This window comes from Ranitomeya variabilis, chromosome 4, assembly GCF_051348905.1.
Source record: "Ranitomeya variabilis isolate aRanVar5 chromosome 4, aRanVar5.hap1, whole genome shotgun sequence".
In the NCBI taxonomy this organism is placed as follows: domain Eukaryota; kingdom Metazoa; phylum Chordata; class Amphibia; order Anura; family Dendrobatidae; genus Ranitomeya; species Ranitomeya variabilis.
In genome coordinates, this window is record NC_135235.1 from 206887464 (window position 1) to 206905190 (window position 17727).

General features: G+C 49.3%; 1 protein-coding gene across 1 annotated transcript in view; it reads right to left on the reverse strand.

Moving 5' to 3' along the window:
- Positions 1 to 2619: 2619 nt before the first annotated feature.
- The window catches only part of FUZ (fuzzy planar cell polarity protein), a 92892-nt gene continuing 77784 nt past the window's right edge, over positions 2620 to 17727 (reverse strand). The window contains exons 10-11 of the mRNA XM_077259756.1: positions 7545 to 7646; positions 2620 to 3175 (exon numbers count right to left, since the gene is read on the reverse strand). Of these exons, the coding sequence (XP_077115871.1) occupies positions 2973 to 3175; positions 7545 to 7646 (305 nt within the window). The 3' untranslated portion in view covers positions 2620 to 2972. The remainder of the gene's footprint in view (positions 3176 to 7544; positions 7647 to 17727) is intronic.

Consider the following 17727-nt stretch of genomic DNA (forward strand, 5'->3'; position numbering starts at 1 on the left):
ATCAGAAGGTTAAACTGAAAACCTCATATTCAGTCATATAAATATTTGCCTAGCGGCTTTAGATCAACGTATGATTTTTGGAGGTGCGGTTCATGCTCTTTTTTTTTTTTTTTGTACAAGTTTTATAGTGATCCTCATCTTCATTTTTTTGGGAGGTGTCTACAGTAGTACTCTATTAACCATAAAATAACACATCTAGAGCACATTTTCTTAAAACTTTGCATTGTACTGTCACTTTGTTAATCCTCCTGTAAATGTACGAAAGAATAGACAGCTGAGTGTTTCCATTCACTTTCTCAAAGAAGTGCACTGTCAGCACTTATTGGACGGTATCCGTGTGTTTAGGGACGCACACTTGTCATATTATGGGAAATACCAGTACCTACGAAAACAGACGTGTCAGGAGTGGTGATTGATCTCCTTTAAGGACTCGTATTGTTATAGAAGATGTTCTTCTAATTCTACCTTTATGGTCCACGCACTGACGCTATCTGGATAGAGAGAAGCACTGTTGGATTATGTATTTGTTGGATTACACGGTTACATGACGTGGATGAAATGATGCTAACAAGCCACGTAGACTGCTTTCTAGTAGGAAACAATGTGTTACGTCATGATCTACAGGTGGCAAGTAGCTGAGCTAGGCAAAGCAGCCATGTAGAATTTGTCATGAAATGTCCATTCACACACGTCTGTAAGGCTGGAGTGATTAAAGGGGAATAAAATGAATGGACAAGCCAATTAATCTGTCAGTTGGAGCGACATTTACATTGCAGCTGTAGCTCTTCCTCATGATCCCTGGTCCTCCCGAAAAATCATTACCCGTCAAAAAGGCTCAAACTGGTTAAAAGATACAGGATGGATTTGGGTTATGGAAGTGGGTTTTCCTAAATTTGAGAGTTGAAAATGGTTGAAAGTTTAAAAAAGAAATATTACCCCAAATTTTACAGGTGGAAATTGACCAGTGGTGCAGATTTATTGTGGATTTTCCATACTTGACTTCGGTGGGGAAAGTCAACATTTGTGATAAATCCGCAAATAAGCTGCAACACTGATGAAGATTTTGCAGAATTTAAACTCATCAAATTCAATAAAAAGTAACTTTTTTGGAGGGAGAAGGTGAAAGTGAGCAAAAAAAAATTTAGCATCTTTATGCAGTTTCTGCCAAATTTTTGAAAAAAAGGACAGAACTTAGTGGTAGAGATGAGCGGACACCTGGATTTTCGGGTCCGGCTGAATGGTTACAAAAAGTTTGGGTTCGGGTACCAGAACAGTACCTGAACCTTGACCCCATTCACTTGAATGGAGGCCCGAACATCCAGTGTTTGCCCACTGTCATGTGCATGACACCGCCTCTGATCCGCGGTAAAATCATCACCGCCGGTTAGACAGCTGCAGTTCCCACGCTGTCAAATGACAACGTGAGCGCACAGCTAAGATCGGAGGTATAATAAAGTTTACCTCCGGTCCTTGGTGTTGGCTGATGGGAGTAATGCTCCCATCAACCGACACCTGCTGCCACTAATAACTAATGAGAGGAGCGGCTGGTGAGAGTATTGTAAATAAATAATAAAAAAAAAATGGCGTGGGTTCCCCTGTATTTTTGATAACGAGCCAGGCAAAAGTCACGACTGGGGGCTGCAGCCCTCAGGTGTCAGCTTCATCAAGAATAGAGGGGTCCCCATGCAGTATTTTTTAAATTATTAAAAAAACAAACAAACAAAAAAAACACTGCGTGGTGTTCCCTCCATTTTTGACAACCAGCCAAGCTAAAGCAGACAGCTTGGGGCAAGTATTCTCAGGTTGGTAAGGGGCCATGGATATTGACCTCTCCAGCCTAAAAATAGCAGCCCGCAGCTGCCCAGAAAAGGCACATCTATTAGATGCCCAGCACTTCCCACTTGCCCTGTAGGGGTGGCAAGTTGGGTTCAGATTTGTGGGGTTGATGTCACCTTTGTATTGTCCGGTGACATCAAGTCCATGGCTTAGTAACTGAAAGGCGTCTATAAGACACCTATACATTACTGATCCTATAGTGACAGCGCGACAAACACCCAGTATTCGGGGGGCTGAACCCAAACAGTAACAGGACTTCCTGGTGAAGTCCGTGTTCGGTGTTGGTGCCCGAACAGTATGTGTTTTCGGTACGGATGCCAAACTTTACTATTCGGGTTAGCCCATCTCTACTTAGCGGTATGCGGCATGGTCTAGAGAAGCCCAATAGGTTCACTATCATTTATGCCACAAAAATGATGTAAATTACGTCAGGAATGTACATTTGATTCATGACATATGGCCAACCGATTAATGAATTATTCCAGCAAACTCTGGATTGAGATTGACCTATAAAACATGTACTGATGAATTCCCATCGCTGACTTTTTATTTTTCTTGTTCTACAGGCACATTTGTATAATTTGGAGCATATTTTCAGGTGACAATTTTGCAAGGGAACATTTTCAATCACGCACATTATTATTTTTTTTGCGTCTTCATTCTAATGTGTACGATCGCTGCTTCCAACAGGTGGCGCTATAGAGCTCAAGTCCTCTTTCTCTCTGAAGGGGCAATTTGCATGTTAATGTGCAATAATTTTGCAAGGAAGTTAATAAAATAATAAAGTTTTGAAAAAAATGTTTACTGTAATTGCATCATTATCTAAAAAGTAAATAAAATTTAATGTAAAGAGCTCTGCTAATCATCTGCTCACATCAATCACCATAATCTAACGACAGCAAGACATGCACCTCGGATACAGAATCCCATCGCTTCCTGGTGTGGCCACATCTCGAGCCTCTGACGCCAGTGTTGAATAAATATTCAGGTTGACTGCCGACAGATGGAGGATAGGTGTCTTACATTGCGTTTAGGATGGAAATAGTTTCCCAACTGCTAGGAAATATCAATGGTCTTTACGGTGTTCTCTGTGGATTTCCATAACACGAGGATGCAGATCCTGTACAATGGCGTAGTCAGAAGGGAAAGTCCTTGGTAAACACCTGCAAGGTTTTCTTCGCGATAGTCTGCATGCTGAACGTAGGTACCTCTGGTTTGAAGACAAGAAAGAGCAGATGGAGCTCCGTCTTTAGCCCATAGCATTTGTGGGAGCTGGATACGGTGTAACACTGGTGAGCGTGGTGACTGAAGCCTGATGCAAATGTCTCCTCGTAAGGAACTGAGAAACAAAACACAAAAATTATGGAAAGGAATGAAGTAATCCGCACCCTATTCTTGTAGGAATGACGAAAATTTGGACATCCACTGCTCTAAGTCTCAGCTGAAGCCTGAGCTTTACATGGCAACAGTGTAGCATTGTTATGAAGGAGTTAGCACAGAGTTTACTCCAAATTGCAACCACTGCATTATTTTCTGGCAAAACTCCGGGTAATCCGAGTAGTCAGCACAGGCTTCAGCTGCAGCCTGAAAGAGAGAGATTCAGGTGACCACAAGGTGTCCAAAGAGTTTCGATATGTCAACAAATGACGATCAATAGTGAACTGGCAAAAACAATTAGTCATTGAAAAATTTCACCCCGTTTTCGTTGAAATGGTCAGTTTTTGGGTGGATCTACACATCAGACAGTCATCAAGCAAGGCTCTTTTTGGCTGACTACTATCTTGAGCGTGCATGCGTTCTGTATCATTGGGGTGAGGGTTCAGCCGACTTCACTCGAGTGTATGGGGGTCTTCGGATTAATACATGGTACTCTTATGCTAGGATAGGTCGTAGCAATGATCGCTGGTGATCCGACCCCCAGGATCCCCACTGGTCAGGAGAATGAAGACGTTTCACCATAGGGGAAGCAGCTCTGCAGCCCTCTAATTCTCCAGATCGGTGGAGGGGGGTCCCATATGCAAAATCCCTAGCGATGATTAAGTGAAGCCATAACCCGGTAATATCCCTTCTCTTACTAAGATGGGAATACCCCTTTAAATGTATGCAGCTTTAAGAAAGAGACAGATCAATGTCAAAGCAAGCAGCTTATCTTTACATCTATGTAATAAGATATGACGGAGTAAACAAAGGGCATCTCCTCCATGACTGGTTGCAACATTGGAAACGTTTCACTCCTCAGCTGCTGAGTCTAAGAGGCGTAGTCCGTTCTGGAGACGAGCTACGATAGCACTGTGTGTTAAAAGCATCCAACACATGTGCGTGCATTGGTTTTCAGTGTCGTGTTACATAGGGAGAAGACGGGAGTGAGGGCGATGACATCAGAGGACAATGCCTGAGCTCTATTTACAGAGCCTGCAAGAATACAATAAAGGGAGGTGAGACCCAATACTAAACAGGCCTGGGGAAATAATGAAATGTTGCTCAGCTGAAAAGGCAGGAGGTTATTACCAGGCACCTTTTTATTTAACGCATGTTAGGTGTGAAATATTGGCTACTGGCTTGTATCTGAGAACAATGGGCACTACAGAGGAATGACTTACATGGCACCGATATCTTGGTTAACAGGTTTTTCCAATCATCCACATCGGATTGCTGAGGGTTTGACCACTGGGACCCCCCTGCACTCTCGAGAAGAAGTTTCTGAAAGTAGTAGTGACTGAACGTGTGCAGAGACTAAATGGTGCGGTGACCAGAAGTGAGCAGAGACTAAATGGTGCAGTGAGTGAATGACTGGACCACACCATTTAGTCTCTGCCAGAAAAATTAATCGCTGTACTTGGCTAACTCTGGCAGTCCCATAGAAAGTCTATGCGAGCCAGAACGAGGCTCTCAGAGATGTATTGAAAAGTCATCTCCGGCACGCCCCATGAAACACTGGAGCTGCCGGCAGTTTACCTTTCGCTGGAGACCAATGGAGGCAAATGCTGGAAAAGAATGAAGGCAGCAGCAGGCGAGTATGAGACACGGGCAGGGGAATTACATTTAAAGCACCACTCCAGCGGTGCAATTAAAAAAAATAAATAAAAGTTGGAGTGATGCTTTGAGAGCTTAAACAGCAGTGATCCGAGCTAGCTCCGGTCACTGACAAGAGTCACCCCATAACACTATGTACATCACACATTGGAAAAGGGTTGAAGGAGTTTCTACTACTGGAGAGGCCCTTATTAATGGGACGAGAGAGGACAAAGAAATACAGAAAAACAATACTCTGTATTCCCCACCATCTACGGGTATCACCACCCGGCAGGGGCGATTACATGAGTGCAACTCTCACATTTTGTCCAAGCAGAAGAAACGGCATTTCTATCTTCTGTTCAAACGAATTGTGAACAGTTCACTGAGGCAGCGGGTTGATTGGTTGCAGCGCCATGTGACGCCCCTGCAGGATGTTGATCCTATCTGACTGGCAGGAACGCCATGGAGGTGCCCGGTCCAAGAGGTATGAATTTTCTTTCATCTCTCTGGACCCATTAAATAAAAGGGTTTTTCAGAAGTAGAGAAACCCTATAAAGTGTTGTGACCTTTTTATTTCCTGCACAAATCTTCTGCCATACACCCTCTGAATGTTTTTGGGATCAGCCCACTGCTCATGTAATGATGGTATATTCCCATTTTATAAAGGATATGCAGATGCTTAAAGATTGCTCGGGGTCCGATCACTGGGCCACCTCATCCTACCCGACTTTGAAAACTAAGGGTGAGCAGTGCTAATGAAGTACCCTAAACCCCTTTTAAATGTATGTCATACATTTATTATTGTTTTATATTTATTATTACTTAAAGTGAACCTGTCACCAGGTTTGGCCGATATGAGACATGGCCATCGCCTTTCAGGGCTGATATACAGTATTCTATAATGGTGTATTTCTGCCCCAAACCCGACCGGCAAGAGAAGAATAAGACCTTTTATTATACTTATCTGCAGGGTGCTCTGGTCCGTGGGTGTCGCTGATCTTGGACCGGCGACTCCCACCTTCTTGCGATGCGTCCTCATTCTTGCTTTGGGTAGATGACGCATCCCGACATCATCCACAGAGTCTCCCCGGCATCGCGCTCCTGCGCAGGCGTACTTCTCTACCATGTTGAGGGAAAAGCAAAGTATGGAAGTGCGCAGGCGGCGGAAAAGGTCAAGGAGCTGCGGTGCATGCACACTGCAGTACTTTGCCCTAGTCAGGGCAATAAAGTGCGCCGATGCAGGAGAGCGATGCCGGGGAGACTATGTGGATGATGTAGGGACGAGTCATCCACATGAAGCAAGAAAGAGGACGCAACGCAAGAAGATGGGAGCCGCCGGAACAAGACCAACGACACTCTTCTGACCAGACTGCCCCTTTGGTGAGTATAATATACAGTTGTGCTCAAAAGTTTACATACCCCGGTAGAATTTCTGCTTTCTTGGTTTTTTACAGAGAATATGAATGATAACAGCAAAACTTTTTCTCCACTCATGGTTAGTGGTTGGGTGAAGCCATTTATGGTCAAACTTCTTTGCTTTCTCTTCCCTCGAGCTTATATCTAAGTAAGTGCGGCCATCCTGCTTTTTGATGCTATAATGTATGACTTCATGATATAATTATTGTTCTATATGTGAGGATATTATTATGCTTTTTTGCATACAACTGGCTTGATAAGGCATAAAGCACTACGTGACGTGATGTATGGATTGGTGTCCCCATTCTTGTCTATTTTCTAGTAGTATTGTTGTTTGTAAACAATTTTAATATTAAATTAATAAAATCATTTTTAAGGGTTTATATTCTTCTGGTTATTTCTTAACCATTTTTGCTTTGAAATGTATATCTCATGGGTTAAATTACCTATAAACGTCAATGGTCTGTGTTTGTGTTTAATAGGTAATGTGATGAGTCCATTCTGTGGCCGCTGCAGGCTGGTATTTTTAGGCTGGGAAGAACCCAATAACCACGGACCTTCTGAACCTGATAATATTAGCCCACAGCTGTCTGCTTTAGCTTGTCTGGCTATCAAAAATAGAGGGGAACCCCGCGTTATTTTTTTAAATTTATTTATGTATTTATTAGCTAAATACAAGTACAGTACACACATAAGACACTAATTAGATATCTCACGGATATCTATCTATCTATATCTGTATCAATGCCCATCTAACACCTAAGCATCTGTCAATTCTATTCTGCAGTCTATTCTGGTACATGTCACACGGATGGTGCACACAGACGGCACTCTAACAACACACGGATGACATAAGGACATCATTGATGCCGTTTTTTCCAGTACCGGAAACATCAGCATGTGTGAAGGAGGCCTTAAGCACCATGAAGCCTGCTGTGAAAATTTTGCCTTGAGCTGAAGACTATTAAACATGGTGGATAATTCGGCAACAATCTCAGATTATATATGCGTACATCTATATGGCATCGCATGCCAGCATGACGTCTGTGTACCGATTGTAATCCCCATTCCAGATGCCGGTCCGGGGATTGTGGTCCATGCAAGGACCACAAAACACGTAAATGTGAATGTAGCCTAAATTTGCCAATACAGGTGCTAAACACGGTGCTAGAATTTAATGGGGGTTGCTTTTCTGATAGTCCAGCATCTTGGTGGTTTTGACAATGCCAGATCTTTAGGATGTCTTTGTGTTTAAGCCATGTGTCATCAGGACTTACTGTTTTTTCCATCAGCGGTATCAGGGTTAAAGTAACGAGAAAGGGAAAGTGCATAAAAAGAGCGAAGTGCTGCTCTGCGCTGCTCCAAAGTAAACTTCAGCTCTGGGGAGACAGAAAATTAGCTCAGTGTGAAAGATATGCATCGTCCTAGATAGAAGGAATAAAGCACACTTTTAAGGTGAAAAAAAAACAATAATTGTCAGTCTCGCTGTAGCCCTAAGAAAAAATTTGATAACATGTTGTAATATCACAGCTCATCTTAAGAAAGCACAGCTCAATTCTGCTGCACTGATAAACATCTGAACCCCGCTGCACTGAAACCTGCACAATGTACAAATGCAAAAGACTAAACACAAAGTTACAGGATAATGCTGAAAGTACAGATGCTCATTTATTTTGTATTATGAGTAGTGTTGAGCATTCCGATACCGCAAGTATCGGGTATCGGCCGATACTTGCGGTATCGGAATTCCGATACCGGGATTCCGATACTTGCCGCGTATCGGATACCGGAATCGGAAGTTCCAAGATTCAAAATGCAGAAATTCAGCCAATGAGAATGATTCCAAGTGTGGGCACATCCTGTTTAGCATGGAGGGCATGAAACTACTGGCAAGGCTGTGATTGGCTGCTGAAATGATGTCATGATGCAGTTTAAAAGTCGCTGGCGCCATTTTGCGATCACTCTGCTGTGAATTCAGTTAGTGACAGGACGCTGTTTGCTGACTGAGGGACAGTTTAGAGATAGCGATTTGCTTCTTTGTGCTTTCCAAAGGCTAATTTAGCAACCGCTGTGTTCACCTACTATTCACCTTGCTTTTGCCTTGTAGCGCTGTTTTCACAGCGATCTGCAAGGTCTGTGTGTGTGTGTGTGAGTGCAGCCCACTCTCTAGTCTGAGTGCAGCCACATAGGCCATCCATAGCTGGTTGTATTCAGTTCAGGGAGGGTGGTTCATTGCCTCATACTGTTCTTTTTTTTTTTTTCAAGTAGTGTAGTCTGCTGCTAATTTATTCAAAAAAATCCTATTAGTGTCTTTCCACCCGTCTCCAGCTAATTTGTGGAAAAACACTACATAGGATAACGTAGAGGAGGGTTTTCGGGCCTTGCAGCGCCGTTTACGGCTGTCTGCACGGTCTCCGTGTGATTGCAGCTCGCCCTGTAGTCTGTGAGCAGCCATAGCCTGGTTGTCTCCAGCTCAGGGTTGTTCACTGCGTCATACCGCCAAATCAATTTTCATTTTGTTTTAAGTAGTGCAGGCTGCTGCACATTTTTTCAAAAAATTCCTATTAGTGTCTTTCCACCCGTCTCCAGCTAATTTGTGGAAAAACACTACATAGGATAACGTAGAGGAGGGTTTTTGGGCCTTGCAGCGCCGTTTACGGCTGTCTGCACGGTCTCCGTGTGACTGCAGCTCGCCCTGTAGTCTGTGAGCAGCCATAGCCTGGTTGTCTCCAGCTCAGGGTTGTTCACTGCGTCATACCACCAAATCAATTTTCATTTTGTTTTAAGTAGTGCAGGCTGCTGCACATTTTTTCAAAAAATCCTATTAGTGTCTTTCCACCCGTCTCCAGCTAACTTGTGGAAAAACACTACATAGGATAACGTAGAGGAAAGTTTTTGGGCCTTGCAGCGCCGTTTACGTCTGTCTGCACGGTCTCCGTGTGACTGCAGCTCTATCCGTTGTCAGTTCAGCCCCCAAAAAATAAATAAATAATAAAGTTCACCAAACACACCAGTTACACCACTTTACATTTGTGTAGGCCACATTAGCTCATATTAAAGTCTAGTCCACACTTTAGAAAATTAGTGTTTCTTATACCTGTTAGGAGGAGTTGCTCAGGAATAAGCACACGTACTTTTCTGCTTATCTTTATCAGTCAACCAAGATGAAGAAGGCAGTGAGTAAGGCACGTGGGCGTGGGCGCGGAGCAGGGAGGGGACGTGGGGATTCTGTGCCTGCTGCGGGCACCGGTGACTCATCAGCACCCACTTTCACCAGGCAACAGTCATTCATGCGCAGCTTTGTGTCAGAGCGCCGTACACCGCTGCTGCGTGAAGAACAAATTGAAGCCGTTGTCGGATGGATGGCAGCTAATGCATCAACTTCAATTAGTGCCACATCCTCTCAGACACAGAGCACTGGAGAGCAGCCATCTGTCTCTTCACCACCTGCCAAATTGCCCAGGCAGACAGAGAGCCCAGGACAGGAGCCATCTCTACTTCTGTTCTCTGAATCTCTTGGCTTGGAAACAGGGGGCCAGCCAAGCAGCATTGGAGAAATGGAAGAAGAGGCAGGGTGCAGTGATGCCCAACAGCTTTTTCTCTCTTCCTCTGAAGAGGCGGGTGGGCCAGTGGCTCCGGTCACCACATCGCAGGCCGCATCAGCTGATGATGACACTCAGGTGCCACTTACTGGTGCGTGCTCTGCTGCTGAGACTACCCAGGAGGAGCAGTTGGGGGCAGAGGGTAGTGTAGATGATGAGGTCCTTGACCCATCTTGGCGTGAGGGACAGGAAGGTGGTGGGAGCAGCTCTGAGGAACAGATTCCCCGTACGGCCCAAAGAGGGAGAGGGAGGGGGAAGACTGCGGATCCTGCAGCCTCCGCTTTGGCACCCGTTAGGAGCATGTCTCTTCCAAAAGCCAAAAAGGGCGCTCCCAAGACTTGCAGTGCCTGGTCCTTTTTTGACACAGTTGCAGATGACATTTGCTATGTCAGATGCAAGGTGTGTCATCAAAAAGTCAAAAGAGGTCGAAATGTCAGCAACCTCAATACCTCCAACATGTGGAAACATGTGCGCAACAGGCACCCGGCGGAGTTAGAAAAACACACTGAAGAGCTAGGCCAACCAACAGCGGCAGCTACCACCTCTTCAGCTCGTGTTGCCTCTTCCTCTAGCTCACACGCAGCTGGTTCGGCTTCCTCCCAGGATCGCCGTGGAAGAACCTCTGGCCCTGTTGTCCAGAGACCCGCTGTAATTCCACCCGCAGCACCACTTTCCCAGTCATCCACACACTCCCAGCCCAGTCTACAGCCATCGGTAGTACAGGCATGGGAGAAAAGGCGGCCTTTCTCGTCAAACCACCCACGAGCACAGGCTCTGACTGCAGGCATTGCCAAACTTCTGTCACTGGAAGTGCTGTCATTCAGGCTGGTGGAGACTGACAGCTTCCGTGACTTGATGTCATTGGCAGTCCCACAGTACAATGTGCCCAGCCGCTTTTACTTCAGCAGGCAAGCCGTCCCTGCCCTGCACAAGCATGTGGAGGGACACATAAAACACGCACTACTGAACGCCGTCAGTAGCAAGGTCCACCTCACCACCGATGCGTGGACCAGTCAACATGGACAGGGGCGATACCTTTCCCTCACTGCCCATTGGGTTAATGTCGTTGAGCCGGGTACAGACCGTGCGAGTGGCGCAGGACGTGTCCTGCCCACTCCAAGGATTGCAGGAATCCATTCTGTACGCATTGACTCCTCCTCTTACACCAGTTCCTCAGAATCATCGCTGCAGGAGCCGTCACAGTCCACCTCCACATGGACCCGTGATGAACGTGTACCTGTTACGACCGACATGAGCACAGCCATGGCCAAACGTCAACAGGCCGTCTTGAAATTAATTTTTTTGGGGAATCGTAGCCACACAGCGCAGGAGCTCTGGAATGCCATCAAGCAGGAGAGCGATGTGTGGTTTGTGCCAGCGAATCTCCAGCCAGGCATGGTAGTGTGTGATAATGGCCGAAATCTGGTGGCAGCTCTGGGCCTCGGCAACCTCACTCACATCCCATGTCTGGCACATGTGCTCAATTTGGTCGTGCAGAGCTTTTTGAGGGACTATCCGGATCTTGATGCACTGCTGCACAAGGTCCGCCTAGAGTGTGCTCACTTGCGGCGTTCCAGCACGGCAAAAGCGCGCATTGCGGCTCTGCAGCGCCGACACCGCTTGCCGGAACATCGCATCATATGTGACCTACCTACCAGGTGGAATTCCACGTTACATATGTTGGAGCGGTTGTGTGAGCAGCAGCAAGCTGTAATGGAGTACCAGCTGCTTCAGGCGCAAAGAAGTCGCAGTCAGCGCCGTACAGACTTCACAACCACAGAGTGGGCCACTATGAATGACGTCTGCCAGGTTTTGCGTCCCTTTGATTATTCCACGCGGATGGCGAGTGCAGATGATGCACTAGTCAGCATGACTGTCCCCCTTATCTGCCTGCTTGAAAAATCACTGCAAGCGCTAAGGGATGATGTTGTGGAAGAGGTGGATGAGGATTCACCATTTCCATCATCTTCTGGACAGTCAGCACCACGTGGTTCCTCACAAACGCGTAGGCAGGGGACACTTTGTGAGGAGGATGAGGAGGAGTCAATGGAGGAGGAAGACATCCGTCCAGAGGAGGGAGTTACCGAATTGTCCAGTACTCAGTGTGTACAGCGAGGGTGGGGTGATGACGAGCGGGCAGAGATCACGCCTCCAGCAGGGGACAGCGTTTCTTGGGCAGTTGGCAGTCTGCAGCACATGGTGGATTACATGCTGCAGTGCCTGAGAAACGACCGCCGCATCGCCCACATTCTCAACATGTCTGATTATTGGGTGTTCACCCTCCTCGATCCTCGCTACCGGGACAACGTAGAAAGCCTCATCACACCGTTGAACCGGGAGCGAAAAATGCGGGAGTACCAAGACACACTGGTCAATTCCATCATCTTCTCCATTCCAACTGAGAGAAGTGCTGCTAGTGCATTCCAAAGCAGCTCAGTGCGTCCAGGCAGTGGTGGAGGCTCTGCACAAAGAGGGAGCAGAAGCAGTGCCTCTGCCCAAGGCAAGACCAGTATGGCCCAACTGTGGCACAGTTTTCTGTGCCCCCCACAAAAGTCTACACCATCACAGACGGCTCCAGTCAGCAGGAGGCAACGGTTCCGTCAGATGGTGACAGACTACATGTCTTGCCCTCTTGCTGTACTCCCAGACGGCTCTTCCCCTTTCAAGTTTTGGGTCTCAAAGCTGGATACATGGCCAGAGCTAAGCCAGTATGCATTGGAGGTGCTGTCTTGCCCTGCGGCCAGTGTATTATCGGAACGTGTCTTTAGTGCTGCAGGTGGTGTACTAACTGACCGTCGCATGCGACTATCCTCCGATAACGTTGACCGGCTTACTTTCCTGAAAATGAACAAGGCCTGGATCTCGCAGGAATTTGCCACTCCTCCTCCTGATTAAATAATTAGGTCACTGTATACGTTATCCAGGTCTCCTGTTGTGTTCATCTTTCTACCACCTGAACTTAAATTCCTGGGCTCCAACACCGCCAGTTGAGGCTCAGAAGTGCCGTCTGCACAGTCAAAACATACGACCCAGTGTCATTGGGTTTCAGTAACGTCAGCTGATCCCCAGCTGTGTAGCCGGCAATGTGTCATGCGACCGCCACGCTGACACAACAACTGAAATGTAAGGGAATCTGTCCCCCCCCCCCCAAGGCGTTTGTTACTGAAAGAGCCTCCTTGTGCAGCAGTAATGCTGCACAAGGAAAAGGTAGCTATTTTGGTTTAGCTCCTTGCACACGCAGAACTTAACACTTATAAAATGTGTCCACTGATACCGTAAAACCGTCCCGGAGGTGGGACTTTCCTTCGTAATATGACGCAGCACAGCCGTCATTCCTCCCCCCCCGGCGCCGCGCCCCGGCTCCTCAGCGTTGTTTGATTCCGTCCCGGAGCCTGCGCTGTTATGTTATCCCGTGGCCAGGCACACTTAGCGCTGCCCGTCTTCTGGCATCATTTGGTGTCAGGATGGCTGCGCCTGTGCGGCCGCGCTGGCCGAGAGCCCGCCTCGCAGTGTCTTCTGATTTAATCCCACTGGGGGCCTGGGATCCATGGACATGCGCAGTGCATATCTGAACCTCCACCTCTCACTCATCTCCCTATGGCTTCTTCAGACTGTTCGGTGTCAGCTGGTCCCTAATAGCATGCCACGGCCGTGACACCGCACAGTCTTAAGAAGCCGTAGGGAGGGGAGTGAGAGGCGAGGATATGCACTGCGCATGGCCATGGATCCCAGGCCCCCAGTGGGATAAAATCAGAAGACACTGAGAGGCGGGCTCTCGGCCAGCGCGGCCGCACAGGCGCAGCCAGCCTGACACCAAATGATGTCAGAAGATGGGCAGCGCTAAGTGTGCCTGGCCAAGGGATAACATAACAGCGCAGGCTCCGGGACGGAATCAAACTACGCTGAGAAGCCGGGGCGCGGCGCCGGGGGGGTAGGAATGACGGCTGTGCTGCGTCATATTACGAAGGAAAGTCCCACCTCCGGGACGGTTTCACGGTTTCAGGGGACACATTTTATAAGTGTTTAGTTCTGTGTTTGCAAGGAGCATGATGAAAAGAGCCACCTTTTCCTTTTGCATCTTTTGTGCTGCACAAGCTGGCTCTTTCAGCTACAAACGCCTTGGGGGGGGGGGGTTAAAGGTTCCCTTTCGACTTTCTCAGGCTTCGGCCTACATTGTGTTCCTCTGCTTTTCCACCTGTCCCTGGGCTCCAACACCGCTAGTTGCCGTCCAGAAGTGCTGTCCGCACAGTCCCAACAGTCGCTCCTCTGTTATTGGGGTTCAGTAACGTCAGCTGTTCCCCAGCTGTGTGTGTGGCAATCCCTCCTACCTCCTCCTACCTCCTCCTCCTCCACCTGTCCCTGGGCTCCAACACCGCTAGTTGTTGCCTGGTAGTGCTGTACGCACAGTCCCAACAGTCCCTCCTCTGTTATTGGGGTTCAGTAACGTCAGCTGTTCCCCTGCTGTGTGTGTGGCAATCCCTCCTACCTCCTCCACCTCCTCCTCCTCCACCTGTCCCTGGGCTCCAACACCGCTAGTTGTTGCCTGGTAGTGCTGTACGCACAGTCCCAACAGTCGCTCCTCTGTTATTGGGGTTCAGTAACGTCAGCTGTTCCCCAGCTGTGTGTGTGGCAATCCCTCCTACCTCCTCCTACCTCCTCCTCCTCCACCTGTCCCTGGGCTCCAACACCGCTAGTTGTTGCCTGGTAGTGCTGTACGCACAGTCCCAACAGTCCCTCCTCTGTTATTGGGGTTCAGTAACGTCAGCTGTTCCCCTGCTGTGTGTGTGGCAATCCCTCCTACCTCCTCCACCTGTCCCTGGGCTCCAACACCGCTAGTTGTTGCCTGGTAGTGCTGTACGCACAGTCCCAACAGTCGCTCCTCTGTTATTGGGGTTCAGTAACGTCAGCTGTTCCCCTGCTGTGTGTGTGGCAATCCCTCCTACCTCCTCCACCTCCTCCTCCTCCACCTGTCCCTGGGCTCCAACACCGCTAGTTGTTGCCTGGTAGTGCTGTACGCACAGTCCCAACAGTCCCTCCTCTGTTATTGGGGTTCAGTAACGTCAGCTGTTCCCCTGCTGTGTGTGTGGCAATCCCTCCTACCTCCTCCACCTCCTCCTCCTCCACCTGTCCCTGGGCTCCAACACCGCTAGTTGTTGCCTGGTAGTGCTGTACGCACAGTCCCAACAGTCCCTCCTCTGTTATTGGGGTTCAGTAACGTCAGCTGTTCCCCTGCTGTGTGTGTGGCAATCCCTCCTACCTCCTCCACCTCCTCCTCCTCCACCTGTCCCTGGGCTCCAACACCGCTAGTTGTTGCCTGGTAGTGCTGTACGCACAGTCCCAACAGTCCCTCCTCTGTTATTGGGGTTCAGTAACGTCAGCTGTTCCCCTGCTGTGTGTGTGGCAATCCCTCCTACCTCCTCCACCTCCTCCTCCTCCACCTGTCCCTGGGCTCCAACACCGCTAGTTGTTGCCTGGTAGTGCTGTACGCACAGTCCCAACAGTCGCTCCTCTGTTATTGGGGTTCAGTAACGTCAGCTGTTCCCCAGCTGTGTGTGTGGCAATCCCTCCTACCTCCTCCTACCTCCTCCTCCTCCACCTGTCCCTGGGCTCCAACACCGCTAGTTGTTGCCTGGTAGTGCTGTACGCACAGTCCCAACAGTCCCTCCTCTGTTATTGGGGTTCAGTAACGTCAGCTGTTCCCCTGCTGTGTGTGTGGCAATCCCTCCTACCTCCTCCACCTGTCCCTGGGCTCCAACACCGCTAGTTGTTGCCTGGTAGTGCTGTACGCACAGTCCCAACAGTCGCTCCTCTGTTATTGGGGTTCAGTAACGTCAGCTGTTCCCCTGCTGTGTGTGTGGCAATCCCTCCTACCTCCTCCACCTCCTCCTCCTCCACCTGTCCCTGGGCTCCAACACCGCTAGTTGTTGCCTGGTAGTGCTGTACGCACAGTCCCAACAGTCCCTCCTCTGTTATTGGGGTTCAGTAACGTCAGCTGTTCCCCTGCTGTGTGTGTGGCAATCCCTCCTACCTCCTCCTACCTCCTCCTCCTCCACCTGTCCCTGGGCTCCAACACCGCTAGTTGTTGCCTGGTAGTGCTGTACGCACAGTCCCAACAGTCCCTCCTCTGTTATTGGGGTTCAGTAACGTCAGCTGTTCCCCTGCTGTGTGTGTGGCAATCCCTCCTACCTCCTCCACCTGTCCCTGGGCTCCAACACCGCTAGTTGTTGCCTGGTAGTGCTGTACGCACAGTCCCAACAGTCGCTCCTCTGTTATTGGGGTTCAGTAACGTCAGCTGTTCCCCTGCTGTGTGTGTGGCAATCCCTCCTACCTCCTCCACCTCCTCCTCCTCCACCTGTCCCTGGGCTCCAACACCGCTAGTTGTTGCCTGGTAGTGCTGTACGCACAGTCCCAACAGTCCCTCCTCTGTTATTGGGGTTCAGTAACGTCAGCTGTTCCCCTGCTGTGTGTGTGGCAATCCCTCCTACCTCCTCCACCTCCTCCTCCTCCACCTGTCCCTGGGCTCCAACACCGCTAGTTGTTGCCTGGTAGTGCTGTGCGCACAGTCAACAGTCCCTCCTCTGTTATTGGGGTTCAGTAACGTCAGCTGTTCCCCTGCTGTGTGTGTGGCAATCCCTCCTACCTCCTCCTCCTGTCCCTGGGCTCCAACACCGCTAGTTGCCGTCCAGAAGTGCTGTCCGCACAGTCCCAACAGTCGCTCCTCTGTTATTGGGGTTCAGTAACGTCAGCTGTTCCCCAGCTGTGTGTGTGGCAATCCCTCCTACCTCCTCCACCACCTGTCCCTGGGCTCCAACATCGCTAGTTGCCGTCCAGAAGTGCTGTCCGCACAGAGCCAAACACCTCGCCAATGTGTTAGTGGGGTTCAGCACCGCCAGCTGTTCCCCTGCTGTGCAGCCGGCAACGTGTACCGCGACCGCCACGCAGGCACAACAAGTTAAATTTAAGGGAACCTGTCCCCCCCCCCCCCTAGGCGTTTGTTACTGAAGGAGCCACCTTGTGCAGCAGTAATGATGCAAAGGGAAAAAGTGCCTCTTTTCGTGGTGCTCCTTGCACATGCTGATCCTAACACTTATGAAAAGTGTCCCCTCCTACCGTGATACCGTCTGGTTGGTGGAACTTTCCTTTGTGATGTGACGCAGCACAGCCGTCATTCTTACCCCCTTGGCGCCGTGCGCCTCCTCCTCAGCGTTGTTTGAATCAGTCCCGGAGCCTGCGCTGTTAGGTTAGCCCTTGGCCATGCACACATTTTGCGCTGCCCGTCTTCTGACATCATTTGGTGTCAGGCTGGCTGCGCCTGTGCGGCCGCGCTGGCCGAGAGCCCGCCTCGTACTGTCTTCTGATTTAATCCCACTGGGGGCCTGAGATCCATGGACATGCGCAGTGCATATCTGAACCTCCACCTCTCACTCATCTCCCTACGGCTTCTTCAAACTGTGCGGTGTCAGCTGGTCCCTAATAGCATGCCACGGCCGTTACACCGCACAGTCAGAAGAAGCCGTAGGGAGATGAGTGAGAGGTGGAGGTTCAGATATGCACTGCGCATGTCCATGGATCTCAGGCCCCCAGTGGGATTAAATCAGAAGACAGTACGAGGCGGGCTCTCGGCCAGCGCGGCCGCACAGGCGCAGCCAGCCTGACACCAAATGATGTCAGAAGACGGGCAGCGCAAAATGTGTGCCTGGCCAAGGGCTAACCTAACAGCGCAGGCTCCGGGACTGATTCAAACAACGCTGAGGAGGCGGCGCACGGCGCCAAGGGGGTAAGAATGACGGCTGTGCTGCGTCACATCACAAAGGAAAGTTCCACCTACCGGACGGTATCACGGTAGGAGGGGACACTT